The 25,296-nt window shown below is 46.7% G+C and overlaps 1 protein-coding gene across 1 annotated transcript; it reads left to right on the top strand.

Moving 5' to 3' along the window:
• Positions 1–2,880: 2,880 nt before the first annotated feature.
• LOC136471856 (uncharacterized) lies at positions 2,881–7,717 on the top strand. Its single transcript, XM_066469604.1, has 5 exons — positions 2,881–3,565; positions 4,161–4,355; positions 5,112–5,141; positions 5,220–6,332; positions 7,021–7,717. The coding sequence occupies exons 1-5, from the start codon at positions 3,062–3,064 to the stop codon at positions 7,570–7,572; spliced, it is 2,394 nt and encodes a 797-aa protein (XP_066325701.1). The 5' UTR covers positions 2,881–3,061; the 3' UTR covers positions 7,573–7,717.
• The last annotated feature ends 17,579 nt before the right edge of the window (positions 7,718–25,296 follow it).

Below are 25,296 nucleotides of genomic sequence, written 5' to 3'. Positions count from 1 at the left end.
AAATGGTTAGGGAGAGAGGGCTCCTCCCTCTTCTATCCCAACCCTTGTGGATAGCAGCACCTAGATGGCCTCTGGATCCATGGCTTCTTACTGCTGGTGTGGGATGTTGCAATCCCTTCTTCATCCCCTCCCCTTGCTCCCTCTTCTTGCTCTTGGTGTGTGAGAGTGTAGATAGATGAACTAGAGAGAGAGAGTGTGTGTGTGTGTGTGAGGGTGAGTGGAGAGTGAGAGAGTGAGTGTTTTGGTGTTGGTGATTCAGTCTCCCATGAGATGGTGCTAGCTGGCTTGACTTGTGGGGCCAGGAGAGCTCCATAAGTGACAGCTCAAATTGTGTATGAGTTGTTCCGCGGACGGTCCGCGTGAGCACCGGACGGTCTGTGAGAGCATGGGCAGTCTAAAAAGTTCTAAGTCTGTGTAAGTGTTTAGGTGGAATGTTCCGGTGGTGAGTCGGATGGTCCGCTGGAGCAAGTAGTGCCCAAAATGTGCAATTTCTTCACAACTAGTTTCCAAATTCGAATTTAAGATGCAAAGGATGCTCATGATGATGATGATTATGAACAAATGACGACTGTGTCATGACATCAATGGCGCAAAGAACAAACAACAAAATGGAGAAGAACAAGGACAAATAGGGACAAGCTGTTCTTGGCTAGATCTGTCGAGTCATGCTTGTCGCTGCTCACACTGAGGCTGGCTCACCCTCTTCTATCGCGCATCACCAACAAATGAGGGGGGGGCATCCTGACCGGTGGCAGGCTCGTGTGGTCATGACGACATGGGCTCGCGAGGGCTCGTGGATTCTGACTGTCTGATGCTCAGTCAATGCTCTCTACAACTTCCTCGCTATCAGTCGTCGTAGTGTCTCTAGATCTAGGTCCTAGGAGAATTGTAGATTGGAGAAGGCGAGACGCGAGAAGGTGATTGAGTAGTGAGGCTGGCTGAACGCTGGCGCCTAGGGTAAGGAATAGAGAAGGGGCTCTAGGGTTTTGAGTATATATACATATGGCACATAGTGTATCTTACATTTTGGACCCACTTGTAGGCTTCTAACAGGTCTGCCATTGGGGTAGGGGGGAACGTACCTATACTTGCTCTCCCCGATGGGGGAAAATACCCCCATTAGCGTACCCATGGGGGTTAAAAGGCCACATACCCACACCCTAATAGGGTTTTAACCCATCGGATTTGGGAACTCATTGTCATCCCTAGTCAAGTGTGTTGTGCATGGTTGATAAGCAACGACGAAGCAGTGGTGTAGCGGTTGTAAAGGTTTGAATCATATTTGATTAGAAGCCCAGAATGTGAACATTGAGTTCTCCATCAATCAATTCATCGTACCTTTGGGAAGATCTAGCGAACCAATGCCGCCATCATAGGCATACCAGAAAAGTAGTTTTTAGGAAGTGTGAAGCCCTAACAGTCATATTCATCAAATCTCTAGACATATTTTAGGAAGTGTCGATACTATTGATGGATTTTGGATACAACTTAAGCATACATATGTGTCCTAATGGTTCTATTTATGTAACAAAAAGATTTGTACATTCTTGTACATCATACTACAACTAAAAAAATACAAATTCGGTACCACGTACATCCAATTTTTTACCTCTAATTTTTATTGAAATCTCTTTAGACGTTACATCTATCTAGAAGTATCTGCTAGCATATATAATTCTGGTCACGAGGTAATTCGGTATCCTAACTAGTCCTAGATCAAATCTCATTACTGCCTAAAATTATTATTATCAACACATAACTTCATTACCTTTTAAAAATTTTGATGATGTCCTAATAACATGGTAATAAGAAAACAAAGAAATACTGTCACTCTTTACAATCAAAGATGATCATGATGATTACAACCAAGGTTCATCCGTTAAACTCCATATAGATGCATATCTATCTATTCACTAATATTAAAGAGCGAAAGATTTCATTACACTCCATCCAATGAGGTTGGATGGACTCAATCTCTATCGTGTGGGAATCATATCCAAACATAGTGCAAAGTTTGATTTCAAAATAAATTGGAATATGGAGTGTTTTCACGGTTCTCAAATCTTTTATGCCCATACAAGTTAAGTGTTAAGACATTGTGCGGAATTCGATCCTAAAACAAATTGAACATGTTACACGATCATTGATAAATCTCTAAACCTCTTATATCTATACGAGTTAGAGCAACACGACTTTAGGCACAATATGGAGTTTGATCCCTAGGCAAATTGAAATGCATGATGTGATTGCTAAATAATCTTCAAACTGCAAGTTGTCTACGCAACAAGTTGAACGTCCTATACAATGTACAAACATATTTCCAGACTAGCAAATATGACTGTGCGTGCAACAAAACATGTAACTCGTGTCATCTGTTTCAATACGTTATATGTGTTTATGCAGGATGACTAAAAATGCATGAATACGGGACGTGTTATATGTGTTTATGCAGGATGACTAAAAATGCATGAATACGGGATGTGAGTTCATATTACGGATGGGAAAGTAAATCAATTATAACTTTTATCTTTAATTCATCATGTACTGTACCATTTCGTACTAAAACTGGTCAAGATTCGAGGGAGTGGATGGATAGATGAATCAGAGAGTATCAAGGGTGGAAATTTGAACATATACATTTTTATAAATAGATAGATAGATAGATAAGATGGAGATGCAGACGGAACCGAACCGACTAGTCAAGCAGCCCAACGGCAACAAAAACTGGAGAGAAGAAATCAGAAAAACGGCCTAGCCCTAGTCTGGCAAAATAATAATAATAATAATAATAATAATAATAATAATAATAATAATAAAAAGCCTAGCAAAATAAATCTTTAACAAACTTCCAAATCCTCCTTGGAACAGTCAACAACCAACTCCCCCAGCAGGCCAGCACAAACCCACTCTCATCTGGCCATCCCATCCCATCCCAGAGCGGCGGCTTCCGATCTCTTCTCTTCCCTTTCCCTGCCGGGAAAGATCCCGGCTTTCTTGGTTCCACGGCGAGGGATAGGCCCCGAGAAGGAGGAGGGGCCTCCCGGCGGCGGCCTTGCGGTCGATGCGATCGGTTGACGCGGCGGGGGCGGAGAGCTCGGATCACCACAACCGCAAGAAGCCTCGCCTGGAGCACAGGACCAAGATGCCGCTGGCGGATGCCGTTGCGGCCGGTGACAGCGGCCGGGGTGTGGACTCCGCGGCGGCGGGCGCCGACTGCTTTGGCATGACGGTCGAGGAGATCGTGCAGCACCCGCTGCCGGGCTACGGGGCGCCTTCGGTGCTCAGCTTCAGCCCCGACGACCGCCGGGTCGCCTACCTGTACAGCCCCGACGGCACTCTCCACCGGAAGGTGTTCACCTTCGACACCGCGCAGCGCTGCCAGGAGCTGCTCTTCGGGCCCCCCGACGGTGACGGGCTCGAGGAGGGGAACCTCTCCGCCGAGGAGCGCCTGCGGCGCGAGCGCGCACGGGAGCGTGGCCTTGGGGTCACTCGCTACGAGTGGCGCGCTCGCCATTCCGGTGAATCCTCCTCTCGCTCCGGCATTGTCGTGCCGCTCCCATCCGGGGTAACTAAATTAAAGTTCTCCCTCGTGTCAATTTACTGGAACAAATCTGCTTGATCGATTGCAATATGTTTGCACTAGACTACTTGATTATGTATTCGTTGTTTGCAATAGAAAATTGTTTTTGGACATCCATTGGATTGAGCAGGTTGAAATTAATTATACTTTACTAGTTCAATGGAGGGGATTATGATGTGGCAAGATGCTTTTCGAGATGATAGTTGAACTTCCATGACAGATCACACTTTGATGGGTTAATACACTTAGGTTCAAAGCTCTCTCTTTTTTGTGTGTTGATTTAATGGAAGCTTGCAGTTGGTTTCGTTGAGCAGATTTAGCACATGGGACTATGGGAGCATGTACCATTTATATTCCCATGTTTTCAGAAAATGAAGTTTAACAGGACATACTGTAGCACATGGGACTATGAAAACCAAATTTGGAAAATGTGTTGTTTGTTTTCATATGTGGTTAGTTTAGTGTTAATGTGCTTGTTTCTAGGAAATTATGATGCTGAAACTGTTTAGCTGTTTCTGAAAATCAGGCAGATATGCTGTTTCATCAGAGTAATATTTGGCTGTACTTTCTACATCAACAGGTTTACTTCCAGGATTTATCTGGCTCCGAACTAGTGCTGAAACTACAAAGTTCTCCCACATCTCCGATAATTGACCCATATCTATCTCCAAATGGGAGCATGATTGCATATGTTAGGGATGACGAGCTGCATACCTTGGGGTTTTCCAGTGGAGAAACTAGGCAATTAACTTTCGGTGCAAGAAAAAGTAGGAAGGTAACTCCTTACAATATCATAATTGAACAATGTTATTAAAAATTATCTGGTGTTAGCCAGCATTTGCAAAATAACATATCGTGTTGACTTCTTAGAAGCATCAGAGTGCTTTCTTAGCATGTCCAATGTGACTGTGCTTCAAACTGCAATTTTATTTTGATATTCATCGTAACATGCATAATGCATTGTGTCAATCTCTAGGTATTTTGGAATTAAACCATCCAGCAAACTGTGGTACTGGTGCTGACTATCACAGGTCTATTTGATCCTGTTTAGTCTTAGTTAGCCATTGAAATAAGCTTAATCTGGAACCATTGAGCTGGTCTTTTTTTTTATAGCTTTAGCTTTCCGTTCACAGGTAAGCTGAACCTAGCGCGCGCATGCGCGCGTGTGTCTTTTGTCTTGTAGTGCTCAGATAAGTTTTGAAGATTTTACAAGGACACAACAGCCTTCGAGGATATTCTAGGTTTTTAGGAGCTGCCTTGTAACTATGTATGTAATGAATGAATAAGTTACTGTATATGATATAAGCTGCTAAATAGGCTTATATCATCCTTCCACAATGATGTATTTTCTTTATTAAACATACCTATCATATGCAACATGCATGTTCTTATGCTAGTCCATTCCTATAACTGCTAAAACAACAGATGTGTTGTTTATTTTAGTTGTCTGTGGTATATAAAAGTTCATGTTATATGTTATTGTTCTTGCTGCTTTAGAAGTTGACATCTTTGTTTTTTTTAATCTTTTCAGGTCCATGGGCTTGCCGAGTATATTGCACAGGTGCCCATGATGATCCATCAGTATTTGTTTCAAAATTGTGTTGGCTAGTAGCTAATATTTGCATTTATCTCATGTTAGGAAGAGATGGAAAGGAAGATGGGATTTTGGTGGTCTCCTGACAGCAAGCACCTTGTGTTTACTGAAGTGGATTCAACTGAGATTCCATTGTATAGAATTATGCATCAGGGCAAAAGTTCTGTTGGTCCAGATGCTCAAGAAGATCATGCGTACCCTTTCGCAGGAGCAGCTAATGTTAAAGTGCGACTTGGTGTTGTTCCTTCCCATGGAGGGGAAGTAACTTGGATGGATCTCCTTTGTGGAGATCCAAATGGTTCCCACAGTGACGAAGAATATTTAGCTAGAGTCAACTGGATGCATAATAGTGCTCTTGCTGTTCAAGTTCTCAACAGATCTCATACGAAACTTAAATTACTGAAGTTTGATATTACTACAGGTAAAAGAGAAGTCTTGCTAGAAGAGCAGCATGATATATGGATCACATTGCATGATTGCTTCACTCCACTAGACAAAGGAGTGAATAGTAAACATCCAGGTGGCTTTATTTGGGCCAGTGAAAAAACAGGATTCAGGCACCTATATGTTCATGACAATGATGGAGCATGCTTAGGACCTCTCACACAAGGTGATTGGATGGTTGAGCACATTGCTGGTGTCAATGAGAGTAATGGACTTATATATTTCACTGGCACATTGGATGGACCATTGGAGACAAATCTCTACCACACTAATCTCTTTCCAGATTGGAGCCTTCCCTTGCAAACCCCTAAAAGGCTGACTCGTGGAACTGGCCGGCATTCAGTAATTCTCGATCATCAGTTGCTGAAGTTTATTGATGTGTACGACACAATAAAATCTCCACCTGTGATCTTGCTGTGCTCTTTGCTTGATGGAAGTGTAATTATGCCCCTGTTTGAACAGCCATTGACAGTTCCGCCACTTAAAAAGTTCCTGCAGCGGTCTCCAGAGATAGTTGAAATTACAGCAAAGGATGGGACCAATTTATATGGCGCTCTCTACCTTCCTGACGAGAGAAAATATGGGCCACCTCCCTACAAAACACTGATTAATGTTTATGGTGGCCCCAGTGTCCAGCTTGTTAGTGATTCATGGATGTGTACAGTTGACATGAGAGCTCAATATCTACGAAGTAAGGGTATATTAGTTTGGAAGGTAAAATATTATATTCTTGTTTCTTTTGGTAGTTGGGCATAAATTTACTTTTGGAGATTGTGCATTTGTTTTATGTTAATTTATAAGTTGACCTATGAGAATTGCATGGCAATACATTACTTTAGAGAGTTGTTAAGAGTTGTAATTGAGCCAAGTGACGTTCCAAAGCAAATTGTCAGCTATTGAGGAGTTGATAAATGCCACCACCTCAATTAGTATAATTTCCTTGATTTTTTTTCTTGACTAGATATGTAATGTTCTACTTAATTGATAAGATTTTAATTCATGAGATGCAATTTCCACATCACCCCTTGCTGCCCACCCCCTGAAAAACGCTATTTTGCCCTGCAGTTCTAAGTCACATATGTGGAATAACCAATGTTTGCATTAACTGAAAGTAGGTACCTATACAATAAGAAAATATATATACTCAGATGTCTATCAGTTGGGTATGAAACAAATGTAATCTAAATTTTCTCCTTTCGTACTTTTGCAAGCTGTATGTGCACAACTGTCTGTTTAAGTAAAAAATGTTTGCAGCTGTAATGCAAGTATAGCCACTTGTATCTTTCATCTTTAGGTACATATATAATATAATATATGACTTCTGGCATTTAGTTGGGTGTATGCTGAGTGCATGACAACAATTTTGTTGAGTATTTAATAACTGACTCTGTTTTTCTCGCAGATGGATAATCGAGGATCGGCAAGGCGAGGACTGCATTTTGAGGGACAACTGAAGTACAATATTGGTCGCGTTGATGCTGAAGATCAATTAGCAGGCGCTGAGTGGTTAATAAAGAAGGGACTTGCAAAACCTGGCCATATTGGTATCTATGGCTGGAGCTACGGAGGATTTCTCTCAGCAATGTGCCTCACAAGGTTTCCAGACACGTTCTGTTGTGCAGTGTCTGGTGCTCCGGTGACAGCTTGGGATGGTTACGACACCTTTTACACAGAGAAGTACTTGGGTCTGCCTGCAGAGCATCCGGATGCTTACGAGTATGGGTCAATTATGCACCACACGAAGAACCTGAAAGGGAAGCTGCTCCTCATCCATGGGATGATTGACGAGAACGTGCATTTCAGGCACACGGCAAGGCTCGTTAACTCACTGATGGCAGAAGGCAAGCCTTATGAAACCCTCCTTTTCCCTGACGAGAGGCACATGCCACGACGGCTTGGTGACCGGATCTACATGGAGGAGAGGATCTGGGATTTTGTCGAGAGGAGCCTTTGAGAGGGTGTTTGTATAAATTTGTTGCCCCCATGTGGGCTTGTGACTGGGATGTTTTTGACACATGAATTCAGGTTTCTCATTCACACCTGTATTTATCACAGGTTTTCTCATTCACACATGTATTTATCACTAGTGCAGTTATCTTGATTCTTTTGTCTGTCTTGGATGGTTATCAGCTGTTTGGCTGCGTTTACAGGTTTCAGAATAATAACAAACTTCATATCGTTGTGGCACCTCTGATGAAGTTTATTTTATCTGGTAAAAGGGTAGTAAAGTCTATGATCTTGATCTCTGTGTTATACTCACTCCCTTCCAAATTACAAGTTCTAAGAATCCTGGAGAGTCTAATCATCTTATGCTTGACCAAAGTTATAGAGAGAAATACAAAGATTCGCGATATCAAAAAGTATACTATGAAAATATATTTAATGAAGAATCTAATGATACTTAGTTAATGTCATAAATGTTATTACCTTATTATATAAATTCGGTCAAACTTAAGATGTTTTGACTATAAGATTCTTGGAATGACTCATAATTTTGGACAGAGGGAGTATTTGACTAACAAGCATATCCTTGTGTTACAACAGGAGGAAAAAAAACTATCGAATGTTCATGAGAAATAACACGGAATTGTATATATTTATGTTTTGCCCTTTCTATAAAATTTAACATATATAATTTGACGTCCATAATATAAGTTAATATTAGTAATAATACAATAATGATAATGTTCTATTAAGCATGTATCAATAAAATACAATTTTAATAAATTTTTTGTGTTATAAAGCACATCAATATTTAGATAAAATATATATCTTAAATTGCTACAGCTAAATATGGAGTTACGTGACTTTTCTTTAAAATCTATAAAAATATATAATTCTAATATTTGATTAAAGTTAGGGGGTACTTGGGACTGCTCCGCTTCACATTTTTAGTTAAACGGTTTCAGCTCCACGCACTCTATTCGAGGAAAAATATGAAGTTGTGGGAGCACCTAAAGATGTGTTCCACAAACTTCAGTCTTTTGTGGAGCTGTTCCACGGTGAAGTTTGTGGAGCAGTCCCAAACACCCCCTTAGTAAGGAGTTACTTGCCGACGTGTAAAGGGTGTGATGTGTCTACATCAAGGCTATTTAAGTTACTTGCCTACATCAAGAGCATTTGGTGGAGAGCATGCAACATTTTGGAGATTTGTTACTCTTATGGTTTTTTGCCAACGCCTCTGATGGAGTTATTTTGTGGGGAGGCTCCAAGAGTTATACTCAGTTTGAAACATGTTTATCTGAAGCGGATAACGAATGTTCAGTAGTGGAAACTTCAGTTTTTGTGGCTCAAGAGAGCGTAACCGAGTTTTAGTGACTCTTTGGTACTTCAACATAGGTCAGGGGTGGGAAAAAATCTAGTTGTCTCTTGTCCATCTTTTCAATTCTAGTGTTTCCATCCCTGTTCTGGCTTTATGCTTTGCTCTTTGTTTGGTTGACAACTAGGTTTCACTCTCCATGCTAGTGTGCTCTTAGTCATAGGTCTAAATTTCAATAACTAGGGCTAGGCCTATGGGAGCAGCCCGTGTGACGGAATAGGGACCCCAATTTCCAAGGGCCTATATTTCTAGATTTTTAGCTCATCAAATCTACTTAATCCTTAGTTCAAATTTTTTTTTTCTCCACTGAATCATTAAATGTCCGTTGTCTATGGGTATGAGTGATCTCTTCATATTTGCTTCAATTGTAACTCTTTGACTCAGCGACCCCTGAATGTTCATCTGTCTGATCACTCGAACAGTCTTGCTATCATCGCTGTGTGGTGCACCGTGGCCTCACCAAGGTGTTACACGAGACGCCGAAGCAAAGTGACATCGAAGAGCAAGTTGCGGTCCATGATCTGTCGTCCTTGGACACAAGGTGAGGATGCGAGGATAATCTATGTTCAGGCATTAGGTTCATTTTATTTCTCATTGCACTAATGAATTGTCATGACCCAATCGCGCCAACTTGATTATCATAAGCATCATCTGCATTTTAATCTCAAGTTTTTAAACTTGCATGTTAAATTATGTACTTTTTGGGCTCTGTTATTGTTTACCGGACGGTCCGATGTCTCCCATCGGATAGTCCGTGAGCTGCGTTTAGACCTTTAAGTTTGCAAAAACACGACTCTTATTAGACAGTTCGATGATTCAAGTCGGACAGTCCGACAGATCACAGTCATGAACGGTTTGGTGAGTTGTCAAACTCTAAATACTTGGGGCCCAACCTGTCAGCCTAGGTGGCTGCCTCTCACGATTCCAAGCCACCAGGAAGCTCTCCAATCATTGTCTCATTCTCACTCTCTCTCTCTAGTTCTTGCTCTCTACCCTCTCTCTCTAGGCCCTCACCAAACCAAGGAAGTGGAGGAGGGAAGAGGAGCAGCAAGGATCGACCAAGAGCTCAACACTACTTGAAGGACGACCTACACCTGCTCTTGCTTGAGATTGAAGGGTTAGGAGCCCTCGTCTCTCTAGCAAGGGAAGGTTCAAGGAGGTTTCAAGAAGGAGCACGGAAAGGAAAAGGACGAACTAGAAGCCTCCCACACCACTTGCTTGAGATTGAAGGGGTAGGAGCCCTCGTCTGTCTAGCAAGGGAAGGTCCAAGGAGGAGGTTTAAAGAAGGAGCTTGTGCTGCTGCTTCTCCATCTTCTTGGTAAGTCAAATCCTGAGCTCCACCACCTAGAGACCCTAGAAGACAACCTCTAGTTGGTTCATCACCTAGAGATCTCCAAACTAGTATTTTTGTGAACCAAGCCAATGTAGAGCAATCTACCCTTATCGGTGCTTCGTCGATCGACTAGTGAATTTATATGTGTGTCACGCTGCTCTAAGAAGACGGTGGTAGCATCCAAAGACACAAGGAATTATACTGGTTCAGGCCGAAGCTCTAAGTCTAGTCTCAAAGAGAGTTGGAGTTCGTGTTCCCTAGTTGAATGCTCTGAAGTTCTTACAATGGGGTGTGTAAGCTAAGGGAAAGAGGTAGGAGGAGTGAGGTGAACGACTGCCCGAATGAAGTCTTGAGAGTCCGTCCCCTTGGAAGGGAGGCCTGGCCACCCTTATATAGAGTTTGGGGGCCAGGTTACATACAGAGAGAGAGAGAGAGGGGTTCTCCTGACCGAGTGGTCGTGAGCCCGAGGAAAGCTAGTAAGCTTGGCTTGCAAGCAAGCCCGTCTTGTCTTGGTGTCAACGCATGTTCTGGTGTGGTTGGCGTCATGGTCTTGCTCCCACGTCACGGCATGGCGTGGTGTGATGCTATAGTGCCGGCCATGATGACACTATTGGCACAGTGGTGGTTCGCCAACTATCCTATGCGACGTGATCTTGCCATGGCCTTCGTCATTGTCTCCTGTTCTCCTGGTGGCACTGTGGCGACAGTGTGAGAGCAGGTAGCCGCTCTCGGGTCATCGGTCACCTTTGCTAGTCATGGCGCCGATGGCCTCGACCCTGGAATGTGAAGTCATGGTTCCCGATGGCTTGGCTAGTCTTGAAAGTCAAGGCCGGGGTCATGTGCCCCATCCCGTAGCGGGTGGGGCCATACGCCCGTCTTGTCGGGCCGTATTTGAACGGTGGGATGCCATACCAGTCGTCACCGCCTGGCAGTGTTGTCTTGTCTGGGCAGGATGGTGCAGGGATGGTGTTTGTCTCGAGATGGGGGTGGCTGTCCCCTCAGTCCTAGTGGAGTGAGTGGAGCATGCTTGTCCCTGTCAGGGCTGGCGTATTTGACAAAGCTTGACCTCCCTCCGCTCCTTCCCAGGGGTCGGGATGGAGGAGAGGTCGTGCGGTGCTGCGAAGCGTGCAGCGAAAGGAGAAGGGAGAGGTCGTGGTGGACCACACAGCTTGGTACCTGCCCTAGGACCTTTACAGCTTTGGCGGGCCAAGGTCGCTGGGCCCCGACCAGTTGGGCCGCCCGAGAGGCCAACTACTCGGTGTCTTGAGATACCCGGGTATCATAACCCCGACAACCCTTTTTTTGAATTACACAAGTACAGACACACTCACCCCTATGAATACAACAAACTCTACCCCTATGAGCACCTCCAAAAGACTGTGCCGGCACATCTCAAGATTGCCAAAGTCACCACAGGTGCCTCGCTGTCGACGGGAACGTCGTCTACCACTAAAAGCACAACACCATTAAATCTTGGAATAAATCTAGGAAAATGCGAGCACCTGTGCCAAGTCAAGGACTTAAATCCGGGTGGACAGGTTCCACCATAAGGAACCTAACCAACTATGCTAGGGTCAGTTCACTGTAGAGCAATCTACCTTGCTAGATGGAACCCTTCTGCCAAGTGCCATAAACATGCAACAACACTAGTTACACTTTTCGCCCATGAAATCACTTAGAACATATGCACTGTGATCCATCAAACAGTCTAATACTCACCATCGTATGGTCTGATAAATCACCCTGAGCCCAAAAACCTTCTGCAGAAACTTTCAAAAAATTTAGACATTCATCCTTATGTGAAGGACAATCCGATGATCACAACGCTTAATGTTTTCAGTTCAGCCAAGTCCAGGGATTTTTGGACTGTTTGTGCTACCACTTTGGACAATCCGATAAATCCCTTTTTCAAACCCCGAGAGAACCATAAACTTTCATGAGTTACTGAACAGTCTGATATCACACATCATGGTCTGATCAACTCAACATTTAGGTTTTTGGAACAGCCTAAACTTTTTGGACCATTCCCACTCTATAGCCTCATAGTTCGAGGACTATCGGACGGTCCAATATTACCTCTACAGCACTAGTTTGTTTACACTTTAATACATATGTTATATACATAGAGTAACCTATTCATACTCAGGGGCAGAGGGTAGTGGATGCCAAACTAGGCCTCCGCCCCCCCTTGGTTGACAAAAGTTTAATGGCCCATAGACCTATAGCAGCTGAATAGTAAATATCTACAATATGTTACCCTAATTTGATGCTAAAATAACCAATTCGGCCCCCTCTTGTTGTTGAGCCATGCTCCTCCGTTGTTCATACTTAATCATACTCATGTCGAAGCATATGCCATATCAAGCATGAGAGGAAGTGATTAAGGAGAAGACCCTGGAAGTCGATGTAGCACCCAAACCTGAGAGTGTAGCATCAACCCCTGAGACTCAAGGCAAGCTCCTAAGCATGTTCTCCCTTTTGTTAATTGCATTAAATTGACTATGTTAATTATTGCACTTATGTTACAATATTACTACAAACCCATGTAACCTACTTGAGCTTATGCCTTGTATTTGTTTCCTCTACCTTGTACCATGTTTGTTGTTTATGTTTACCGTGTAATTCATGCTTAGTCTGCTTAGATGGTAGAAGTCGAGATAGTGATGGGTTTCTTCTTGTGCGTTATAAATTTTTTTGTACACTAAACAACATAAGTTGGAGAATTTGGCCAAAAGCCTAAAACTTGATCGATTTATGAGAATTTGAATCGAGGACTAGCGAGGGGTTTGATGGTGTAGTTCATTGAACCAATTAAGGACCGTGTATCTGTGGTAGCGAGATTGAACATAACTTGTACAAACCACTTTCCATGAATGAGAATGGTAAGCTAGTACTTTGTTGTGATTGGATTTCCTATGGATTCGGCGTGGTGTAGCTAGGAAAGCTAGTGACGAGATCCTAACATATGAGTATGTTAATCCTCGGGATCAAGGTTCCCAACCAAGAGACCGCCCACCGACCCTTCCAGGATCGCTCAGGGGCTCAGGGGCTATACCCATTGGGTACGCTCATAGGCACCCTTAGGTCAGAGCATCGGGCTGAGCCTGAGTAAGCCTGCCGCCTCTATTCAATGCTCGGGGGCTCGCCTGAGCCCGGGGCTCTTGATCGATGGAAGCCTGGACCCAATCCTTGGCCTCCCCCTGGCCTTAGGCGCCAGCCAAGGCCAGGGCACAAAAAGACATGCCCCGAGCCATCAAGGCTCGGGGGCTCCCAGGCATCGCTCCGCGAGCGTGGCGCTGTCAACCACTCCTTCAACAGGGTCACGCACGGAGCGTGACACAAGAAGACAAGCTTCTCCACGTCCTCCAGGGGCTCCTGGTCCCACATGTCAGCCCCTTGAGCCAGCCTCCTTCATCGCCAAGAAGTCTTTAGAAGGCGCACCTAGGGGAGGTCGGTCCAAGCTAACACAACCTGACACTCAGTGTGTCAAGACAGAGCAGCCGGATGATGCCCAGAGCTTCTTTGGCTCCATGACATCGCCACGGTACATAGAGCACCGCTGCAAGACCCTCCTAGACTCCGGCGCATGTAGACCATAGGTTCATTCCCCCCAAACTGCCATGTACCAAACATATCTTGGTATATAAGGGATGGGTCGGAACACAGAGGGGGGAGGAGGACGATCCAAGACAGATCATTTCATTCCTCACCGATCCGCTCCTGCTCGGCATCGAGAGCAGAGCAACCCAGAGAGGGGCACCAAGAGCTTCTCTACCACACACATCGTCTTCCTCCTCTCCAATGAGGGGAAGGCTCCACCGGTGGTGAGGCAATCTTAGGATTAGCACCTAGCTAACCCCTACCAAATCTCTCTCTTTCTCATGTACACTCTGTTGTAACCCCCTGATTTTGGGTGCTCTTGAGTATAAGGATCATCAGCTGCTAGATGTAGGGCATCGATCGCCCTGAACTAGGATAAACCATTGTGTCCCCTCTATGATTCTTGTGTTCTTGAGTCCACCCGAGCCACCGGAGACACGTACTCTGACACCACCTCGAACAATAGTGCTTACCATGGTTCCTACCCCATCATAGCTGGCGCACTAGGTAGGGGGAAGCATCAAGTGTGATTCAGGTTCTATGGCGGTCGGAGCCACCCGCCTCATCGCTAGAGCAGGCACCGCCACCCCAGACGGCGACGTCCGCTTCCCCTATGAGTTCTCAGTCATGGATGGCGCCTTTGCTCTGGGCCAGGTCCTCAAGTTTGGGAGCCTGGCCTATGTCACCGACTACTACGGTGAGCTCCTAGTGCTGCCTGCTCCGCTAGGCCTCCTGGGAGTAGATCTCGAGGTCCTGGCCCAGTAGATCTAGCAGGCCGAGAGTTTGGCTTCCTAGAGTCACGCCGCACTCTCCCGACCGTCAAAGCTGATGGCACCGTCAATGGGGACTGCTCCGATGCGCACACCCCACCGTTAGGCGGAGGTAGCAGTGACTCCTCTGGCAATATCTCTGACCGACCATGGACCAGGGGCGCCAAGCCTCGATAGGAATGAAGGCTAGAACTTTCCCCTTGGCACCCACCTGCACACCACCGGGTCGACGACGTCCATGACACCATCGAGGCTAGACACCACGCTTAGGTGTAGTCCTACACTCCTAATCGAGGGGGCAAGGGTGCCGCTCTGGATCACTTCGGCCTCCTACCGTTTGGGGCAGTGATCCAAGCGCCCCCCTACCCTAGGTGATTCCGGCCACCGACACACATCACTAAGTACGACAGCGAGACTAACCTAGACCATTGGCTGGAGGACTATCACCTCGCCATGAGGGCCCAGGGGTCGGATGATGTCTTCACCATCTAGTACCACCTCTGCTTCTATCGAGCTTGACCAGAGCTTGGCTCGAGCAGATCGAGCCCGGCAGCATCCGCTGCTGGGGCGGCCTCCACTCCGTCTTCATCGGTCACTTCCAGGGTACTTACACTTGGCCTGGGGACTCATGGGACCTCCTCCACTATAGGCAGAGGGCCGATGAGACCCTCTGGGAGTACATCCAACGCTTCTCTAAGAAGCACAATGAGCTCCACAACATCACCGACGCTGACATGATCAACGCCTTCATCTGTAGCATGATGTGCGAGGTGCTCATCCACATGCTTGACCATGAGACCCCGCACATGACGTGGGAGCTCCTAGACATCGCCACCCAGTACACCAATAGTGAGGAGGCCATCTAGGCCAACTTCAGTGGCAAAGCCAAGGCCACCGACCACCTCAGCGGTGGAGACGACGACGATGACGATCTTGCCATAGCCCAATGCTGCCGCGATAAGAGGGCCATGGACCAGAAAGTGTCAGGGGAGGAGATGGTGGCCATGGCTGACCACGCCGCCAGGCCTCAACCCTGCGGGTGGGGTGCATGCCCCGAGCACTTCAAGAAGGTGCTCAAAGCCCCCTGCCCCTTCCATGGAGGGCAGGCGAAGCACCTCCTTAAGGACTATGTGACCATCAGGGGTTACATCCATGGCACCATCGGCCAGTAGGGGAAGGCCCAAAAGTCTGCCCTAAAAGTTGGCGAGCCAGCGGATGTCGCCCTAGAGGACGACCCTGAGTTCCTGAGGTCGATCACTGCCTCATGATCTTCATTGGCTCCTAGGCATATGAGTCTGGCCAGCAGCGCCACATCACCGAGCAGGAGGCGAACGTCATCCACACCCTCACCACCCGACGTGGCTCTGATGGTCCTAGACAGCCATCACCTTTGACTAAAGAGACCACCCCAATCGCGTTCCTAACTCGGGACGCTACCCGCTCATGGTCAGCCCAATCATGGGCAAAACACGCCTCACCAAGGTGCTGGTGGACAGGGGCAGTGGCCTCAACATACTCCACGCTAGCACCCTGGACTAGATGGGCATCCCATGGACTAGCTTGTGTCCTAGCAAGGCGCCATTCTATGGGATTGTCCTGGGGAAGGAGGCGGTGCCCCTTAGGCACATCTAGCTCAACATCACCTTCGGCCAGCTGGACAACTTCTGGAAGGAACTGCTCACCTTCGAGGTGGTGGACTTCCCTAACATCTACCACGCTCTCCTTGGTTGGCCATGCTTCGTCAAGTTCATGGCCGTCCCCAACAACACCTACCTGAAGCTAAAGATGCCTGGCCCTAATGGGGTCATCACAGTTGAGGGCAGCTTTGAGCAGGCCTACTACTATGAGTAGGACTACGTCACCCAAGCGGCTATGCTATTTGCCCCCTGTGATCTTGATAGCTCCAACCGCGATGTAGGAAAGGCCCCGACGAAGGAAGCCACCAAGGCAGCGGTGGCGCACGACCGACCGAGCGTCAGCGAGGCACCTAAGGGCACTAGTGGCAATGGTGGTTCGGATGGCCCCTCCATCTAGGCACTCGACCCCCAGAAGAGGTTGGCCTAATCGAGGTGAGTTCCGACCTTTTCCCCTAAGGGAAAGCCATCGCCGAGCCAAGATACGCCGGCTGACCTCCTTCGCCGGCCTACCTCTTCAACAACAAAAAACCAAGATATGTCTTGCTCTCCCAACCCTTCTGCTCCCCCTACTTCATTATTGTTTTCCTCCTCTTGAGCGACTTCAGTAGATGCTCGGCTGTATCGAAGGAATGGCTAACTAATCAAACTGTTGCTCCTTTTCTCTGAAGGAAGGCCATGACTAGAAGCCCCTGGGCAAGCGAGGTCAGGATGATGGAGCGAGCCGAATGACAAAGGGACCGAGCAAAAGATCGGCGAGCGCTAACAGGATGGCCCCGACAGTCACGTTACCAACTATGTCATCTTTCCCTCCTCTTGTGTCCATTTTGTTTCTTTTCTATCTATCTGTCTCTACCGATCCTTAGACGGATCATGCCTATCAACCGCACGACGGCAAGGGACACCCCAGAAGGGGTATCGCTGAGGGTTCTAAGGCCGGCCCACTAGGCTTCAAGGCTACCCAAGGCACCTAAAAGTGTGAGGGACACTTATGGTCAGGCACTAGAGGCCTTAGTCGGGTGCTCAGAAGTGAAACTGGCCAACCATCGAGCGATGTTCGAGTACCAACATTGAGCCGCTCGTGGTGACCCATCGAGGGAGGTAAGGAGCCCCCGAGCACCGAAAGACGGGCTCAGGAACTATACGAGTGGCTCGGTCAGGAAGCTGAGGATCTCTCCTCTAGGGGACATGACCATGGCACAGAATGACCATAAACCTAGGGTTCTCATGGACTCACCCGCTAGCAGCACGGGCGCAGCAATCTTGGCCACCAAGGCCATTGTCGTAATATCCCATCCCAATGAGGGACCTAAATCTTCGAGCACGACTTGTGAGCAATGAAATTACAAACGAAAGTAATTTCATTTCATTAATTGGGAATGACCTGATTACAATATATGGTGGTAAAAACTGCTACAAACGCCACTGCCGCGGTGGCAAAAGCCGCGGTCGCTTGATCAGGACTCCTGATCGAGCTTCCGCAGCACATAGACAGGCACAATGAAGGCCGGGCTAGCGTCCTAACCCATCAATGCTTGGGAACGCACCAAGGTCAGGGGCACCCCCGTGCTGGCTAACCTTCACCCAGAGCCAGCGATTCCTAGACGAGCTCACCGGCGCAAAGACCCAGCGAGTCCCTGGACCAGTGGCTCTTCCATTGATAAAATGGAAGGACCCCCGGGGACCCACGTCACTGGGATCCTTCCATTTTCTAGGGAAGGATAGTGGGACAAGGACTCAGCGAGCCTCAGCATAGGGAAAGCATCAGCGCTAGTAGCACTCAAGGGGAAGACCATGGTCGCCTGGGCTACTAGCCACGTTGGAGGCACCGAACTTTCGCCTAGCGCCGTGGTTCTACATCCCCCTCCATGCCACGCCATCGGCTTCCCTTCGCTAGGATCCTTCGACTCTCATGGGAGTGATCGCTTGGCAAAATGGGCTAGACTCACTCGGAGGGATGTGTCATACTTCATTGTCGCCATGGCTGCTAGGAGTTGGATCTAAGAGGAAGAAGAGAAGGAGCCAGAGAAGGGATAGAAGACGTCACGCCCTTAGGCCTCCCCTTTATAGCCCTAGTCGAAGCGCTATGAGTGGCTCTGGGCCCTACGATCAACCATCGACGGCTAAAAGGCCCTAGAAGGATCGGCCAGGCGCCCTTTCAATCCCTGCAACGCACTCTGAGCGGTTGCATGATGGCAGCTGCACAGTAAAGGTAGAGTTAGGAGGGCATTGACAATGAGTCAAGTCCTCGCTCCACTTTCCACCAAGCGTGCCACCCACTCCGCGCACGCCTTCTCATGGGACTTGAGGGGATCCAACTCCCCTCGGGCCCATTGGTCACCTCCAATGGCTCAGATCCGCACGCACCAAGTGCCGCAGCCTATCCTCCGCCAGATCTACTCCACATGGCCTGACATCCTATCTTCCAGATGAGGTGGGATGACGTGGGAGTGCAAGCCATAACTCCACCAGCAGGCGTGGTAGCCCAGGCGCCATCAACCGAATGTGCAGGATGTCAGAAGGCGGGGCACGCTCAGAAGCCGCCTCACCCGCTAACAAGGAGGCCCCATGATGGCCTCGGGGGCTATGCCAACTCCCTAGATGAAGAGCTCGAGCCCTCGATCGATGGGCACCCGGGCGGCACGCTCCCAAAACAAACCAACTCTCCGAAGTTGTGTCGGGAGCCAATGAGCGGTGGACCCAACGAGGACTCCCAATGAGCTCGGTGCGCTCCCTGCACCCTAAACTATGGCTGTAAGGGTCAGCACAAGAAGGTTAGGACCTGCTACCGAAGCCCTTAGAAGGGCGTGGCGCGCTGGGTGATCAGGTAGCCCTGAGCCAGAGCCCAGACACTCTCGATCACCTGACCCAAAGCAGGCCCAGACCAAAAGAAGAGGGTGCCCTCAGGCCCTAGGTCAGCAACTCCCAGACGAGTTCACTGAACCCTCGCTCAGGCCACAGGCACCTGCAACATAGGCCAAAAGAAGGGTCAGCACCACCATCGCTCAGCCCCGATAGCCGAGCACCCCCGTCATACTAGGGAAGAGCCCCACGTAGGACATCACACTCTAGTCAAAGGAAGGCATCCCTGCCATGGCTAAGTCTAGTCACCAGAAGATTGAATTCAGCCCTTCGTTGCCATCACGAACCAGGTCAAGTGAGGCCACGAAGGGGTCAGGGGCACCTAATGAGATCCTAACATATGGGTATGTTAAGCCTCGGGATCAAGGTTCCTGACCAAGAGACCCCCCCAACCGACCCTTCCAGGATCGCTCGGGGGCTTGGGGGCTATACCCATTGGGTACGCTCGCACACACCCTTAGGTCAGAGGATCAGGCCAAGCCCAAGTAAGCCTGCCGCCTCTGCTCAGCGCTCAGGGGCTTGCCCAAGCCCGGGGCTCCCAATCGACAGAAGCCTAGACCCGATCCTTGGCCTTCCCCCAACCTTAGGCGCCAGCTAAGGCCTGGGCACAAGGAGACATGCCCCGAGCCATTAGGGCTCGGGGGCTCCCAGGCGCCGCCATGCGAGCGCAGCGCTATCAACCACTCCTCCAACAGGGTCACGCACGGAGCGTGACACAAGAAGACAAGCTCCTCCATGGCCTCTAGGGGTTCGGGGGCTCCCAGGCCTGGACGTCAGTCCCTCGAGCCGGCCTCCTTCGCCACAAAGAAGTCTCCAAAAGGCGCACCTAGGGAAGACTGATCCAAGCCGACACAACCTGACACTCAGTGTGTTGGGACAGAGCAGCTGGACGATGCCTAGAGCTTCTTCGGCTCGATGACATCACCACGGTCCACAGAGCACCGCTGCAAGATCCTCCTGGACTCCAGCGCATGTAAACCATAGGCTCATTCCCCCCAAACCGCCATGTACCTGACCTATCTCGGTATATAAGGGATGGGTCGGAACCCAGAGGGGTAAGGAGGATGATCCAAGATAGATCATTTTGTTCCTCACCGATCTGCTCCTGCTCGGCATCGAGAGCAGAGCAACCCAGAGAGGGGCACCGAGAGCTCCTCCACCACACCCGTCGTCTTCCTCCTCTCCAACGAGGGGAAGGCTCCATCGGTGGCGAGGCAACCTTAGGATTAGCACCAAGCTAACCCGCTACCAAATCTCTCTCTTTCTCCTGTACACTCAATTGTAACCCCCGATTTTGGGTGCTCTTGAGTATAAGGATCATCAACCACTAGATGTAGGGCATCGATTGGTCCGAACCAGGATAAACCATTGCGTCCCCTCTGTGATTCTTGTGTTCTTGAGTCCACCCAAGCCACCAGAGACACGTACTCTGACACCAGCTCGAACAACAATGCTTATCGCAGTTCCGACCCTATGATAGCTAGTACCTTGGCTCATGCTCTAACCGTTCATTGGCTTTTTGGTCAAACTTGGGAAAGATTGAGATATGAGTTATTCCTTATGTATTAACGGGTCGTATAGGTTGTGACCATTGTCTTTGGTGGGGTTAATGTGTACCCCTTTGCAGAGTTTGAATTTATGTTTGTTCTATTCTTCTAGATTTGAACTAGTGATGATTGGAAGGACTCATGGCATATCAAGCTCCACCTAGCTAATTGCTTGAACATGTCAAACCATGCTATGCTTTCTTAGTTGAACAGGTAACTTTACTTCATGGATGAAATGTCTTTGTGCAAAACCAACTGCATTCCTTGCTATAGCTTAATTGCATAATCCTTATTACTATATGGGTAAGTCCTATTGAGTACAATCATGTATTCATGCATCTGCTTGTTGAGTTTTTAGGTGAGGTAGCCCTAGCATATGGCTTTTTCTATGCCCCAAGTCCTCAGCAGATAGGAGTGGTAGACAATTGCCCTACATGGTGCAGGTTCATGGGACTGGCACATCCATGAATGTGTATCAAAAACTATGTTGTGTTGTGTTAATAATTCTACTAGACTCTTAATGTATGGTTTATGACTAAGCATTGAACAACTTGTTGTAAACTTAAGTACTTTCTTTCAAATGTGATGTGAACTTGGTGTGACTCATAATGTGTAACCTATCGTACAATGATCCTAGATGAAGTTCGGATAGTTATGTGTGTAGCACCCGATTTTAAGAACAAAACCAGATAAGCACCATATGTGAGCCCAGGAAGTCAAATCTCACATATAGCTATAAATAAGGGTAATATCAAAATACAATGCTCAATATATAATGTACTTAGTATTAAGGATATAACCTTAGACAGCAAACAGCGAAAAGACAACTCCGATCCTTGGGTAAAGACTCCAATTCCACAAGGACAACTGACTGGTTGATCATAAGCCTAATTTCTTCAAACTCTAGCAATCTGGTACCCATCCGGGATTTTTCCAAAGATTTAAAAAGTAAAGCAAGCATAAGTACATGTCGTACTCAACAAATATATCATGGGGTTCATGAGGCTCAAAAGGCTGACACTGGTTTAACTGCGATTAGCTTTTAATGAGTCATCTTTTAGCAATTGGGTGGCAACAAGTTTATTCACAAGCCCATATAAACACATGATCAGGTAAACATGAATAATGAATACCATAAACAGTAATCATTAGTGAGCATCTTTATCATTAGTGTTCATCATCTATTCCGTAAGGGTCCAAGGCCGCTCGTGACCGTGAGCACGACTGATATACCAGTTTTACACTCTGTAGAGGTTGTACACTTTCAGTGTGAATCGTGATTTACCCTTTCGCCCGAGGTGATCAGCCTCTTGACCCACTACCAAGGAAGGTCGATAGGGTTCACTATGAAGCCTTTCAAAGGTTCGTCTAACAAGTTAGGTCCATTAGATTCACTCGACAGATAGATATAGAAACCCCCCTATCGAATGGCATAATTCCATCACGGCTATACACATAAGAGTAGAGGTTGTCATATACCCGATTCGTCAAGCCATTCTTACGCCATAAAGGTAACCTCTAACAAGCTAGAAAAGGTCCTCATACTGAGCTAAAGGTAGAGCCATATAGCCCTCACAGTTGTACTATAAGTCCTAGATATTCGCTTACAGATAAGTTCTTAGGGAGAGGAATCTAGAGCACAATAAAAATAGCCCAATGCTCTAGCCCCCTTGTTCCATATTGCTAAAAGGCATCTTTTAGTGTTTATTGCATATACCATTAGTTAAGTTACAAGATCATGGCTTCAGTTGAGCACTAGCATGATACTACCCAATGCAATACCCTAAAGGTATCAAGGTACAGGGTAACAAAGTATTAGGAAATCCTTAGTGGTAGTCAAGATACACACATGCAGTATAAATTAAATGATTAAAGGTGTATAGGATAACAAGAAAGATCATATGTTATACTTGCCTTAAAACACCGATCCTTCGATAAGCTTTAATCTTCAACGACCTTCTTCTTCTTCTTGATCACCACGTATATCTCACCGACTGGACGTAATCGTAGAACACCACACAAACATCCATACACATGCATGCATAGCATATAATTACATCTATATTAGAATAGTACACCAATCAATGAAATAGAAGTTGAAGAGTTTGAAACATGATTCTACGCATCACTACGATCACATAGACGCGAAGATCACGCTAATCAGAGTTACGGGGACCAAATTATAACTATTCGAAGTTAAGAACAAAATGATCAAATTTTATTTCTAAAAACAGTGGCTTACATGTTACTAATATGTAGATTATGAAAATATGAATCTAACGCAACTTGAACGGGTCAAATCAGAGTTAAAACGGAGAAACTACGCATAAAATAAGATCAATGGCATTTTTGTAAATATTTTGAAATCAATTTCGTATTAAAAATAATTAAAAACCAAATTAAAATAGTCCTATGGAATGAGTGTCATTTTTGGAAAACACAGGGGTCAAAACATAAAAACTAGGGGCATAGTTTTAATTACTTTTGAACTACTCAGGATGACGGGTTGATTACGCGAAACTGAAGGGGGCTAAGCGCAAAAGTGTGGCGGTGGGTCGGGGGTGACCAGGTCAGCAGCGACGTGGCATAAACTGGTTGGGTGGAGGCTGTGAACCGGCTATGGACTCGAGAGGAAACTGTGCTAGTGGACCTAGTCTACTACTGTTGCAGTGGACCGGTTAAAGTGCAAAGGGGTATGTTCTAATCCTGATCGTTCCACCCAGATCGAATGGCTACCGAGGGTTGGGAGGATTCCTCCGGTCGGCATAGTGTCTCTGGCGCAGTGGCTTCCATGGCTGACGGCGCGGAGCACGTCGAAGAACACAGAAAATGGCCTACGAGCCACGGTTCGAAACAAGAAAACACCGAGAGAACAAGGGGAGCACGGCGAACTCACTGCAGGACTTTCTTGTGGTCGACGGCGAGGCTACGACGTCAGGCAGCATGGCAGGGCATCGACGAGCACGACAGCTAGGGTTTCGTGGCGATGCTGCAGCTCTAGACGTGAGGCAACGCGAGCTATGGTTTGGGATGGGGACGGCGTGCACGGACGCTCGGATTTTATGAGGGGAAAAAGCTTAGGGCGCACGCCAAGGCGAGGGATCGTGGCGGCAGTGGAATCCGGCAGCGGTGCAGACTCCGAGTCGGTGACGTCAGGTAGAAGAGAGCACTGACGTGTAGGCCTAGGGTGGCAGTGACTCCAGGCGCGGGAGAGAGGAGGCGCGGGCGACGCGGCCTATGAGCGGAGGCGCGGGAAGAGGGAGAGCGGAGGACTGGGCCTTCGGGCCAAAAAGGAAAGAGGGAGTAGGCCACGGGCCAGATTAAGGGAAGGATTTTCCATTTTCCAAATCATTTTCTATTTTGTTTTTAAAACCAAATTCAATTATGAACCAAATCAAATTCAAATAGGGTTTTAAATATACTTTTCACTCAAATAAAAATGAGAAATTTTGGTAACTTTTCCAAAAATAAATTTTACCACTTTTTAAATTCTTTTATTTTTAAATTTTCTTTTCTTTTATTTCAAAGCCAATTTCAAAAGCATTTTGAATTCATTTTGCATTTCGGATTCAACCACTCATTGCAATGAATCAAATGCACCAGCATGTATGCACATCCATGTTGCTACTCCTTATAATAAATTTTAAATTAATGAAAATTTTTATTTTCCTATGTTTTCATGAGCACATAAATTCTAAATTAAATCATTTTAGCTCTATTTCTAAAAATTCAAATTTTTAAGGTGTTACAGTGTGCTATATGGGTAGTAGACCAGGATGACTGCTCGAGTTGGGGAGTTTAGTTAAGTGAGGTCAATGAAAGACAACTTAGCTAAATTACGGATTCAAACAAGAGGCAATCCTCAGTTCGCGACATGAATATGAGTTCATGTCGATCCTTTCATGCGTTCCATTTAGGTATTCATATACTCTACTATAGTTATGCTTTTCTAAAGAGGTAGGTCTTGCTTAAGAGTTTGGTACAGGGCCCGAATTTTACCAGCTCGATTCTATTTGCAACTAAGGACTATATTTTAGTGTAACCATGACTAAGGTAGTGATTGGTTACCTGGCTATTTCCTAGCTAGCCCTGTAGGATTTAACCATGGCACAAATTGGACTGGATAAGTTTGGCCTTTCATGGGATATTTGGTTGCTTGGATAAGTTTGGCCTGGTCTTGTTGGACTGTATTTGGATTCCATATATAGCCCGCTTTGTGGGAGCACAGAACGTGTGTATTGGCACCCCTAGGCGACCACTAAGTGTGGGATCAAGCTAGCTAGCCTAGGGCTGGCTCCATGAGGATGAAAATTTTTGATTTTGGATGCATGGTGCCATTGCGGGTAGGGATGAAAACAGGACGGATATTTCTCGATATCCATCCATATCTGCATCAGAACATTTAATATATGTACTATATCCGAATCTGATCATATGAGATAAATATCAATATCCGACATGATCTGTATCTGGTTCTAAGGTCCAAGAAAAAAATATGGGATAGAATACATGATATGGTATAGAATACAAGATATGGTATAGAATGCAGGATCACTGATATATGTCTATATCCAATCTGGTTTCATCCCTACTTGTGGGGACTGGTTTACAAC

The sequence above is a fragment of the Miscanthus floridulus genome, chromosome 8 (genome assembly GCF_019320115.1).
Source record: "Miscanthus floridulus cultivar M001 chromosome 8, ASM1932011v1, whole genome shotgun sequence".
Classification (NCBI taxonomy): Eukaryota; Viridiplantae; Streptophyta; class Magnoliopsida; order Poales; family Poaceae; genus Miscanthus; species Miscanthus floridulus.
Note: the sequence above shows the minus strand (reverse complement) of the source record. Positions and strands in the feature narration are given on the sequence as shown.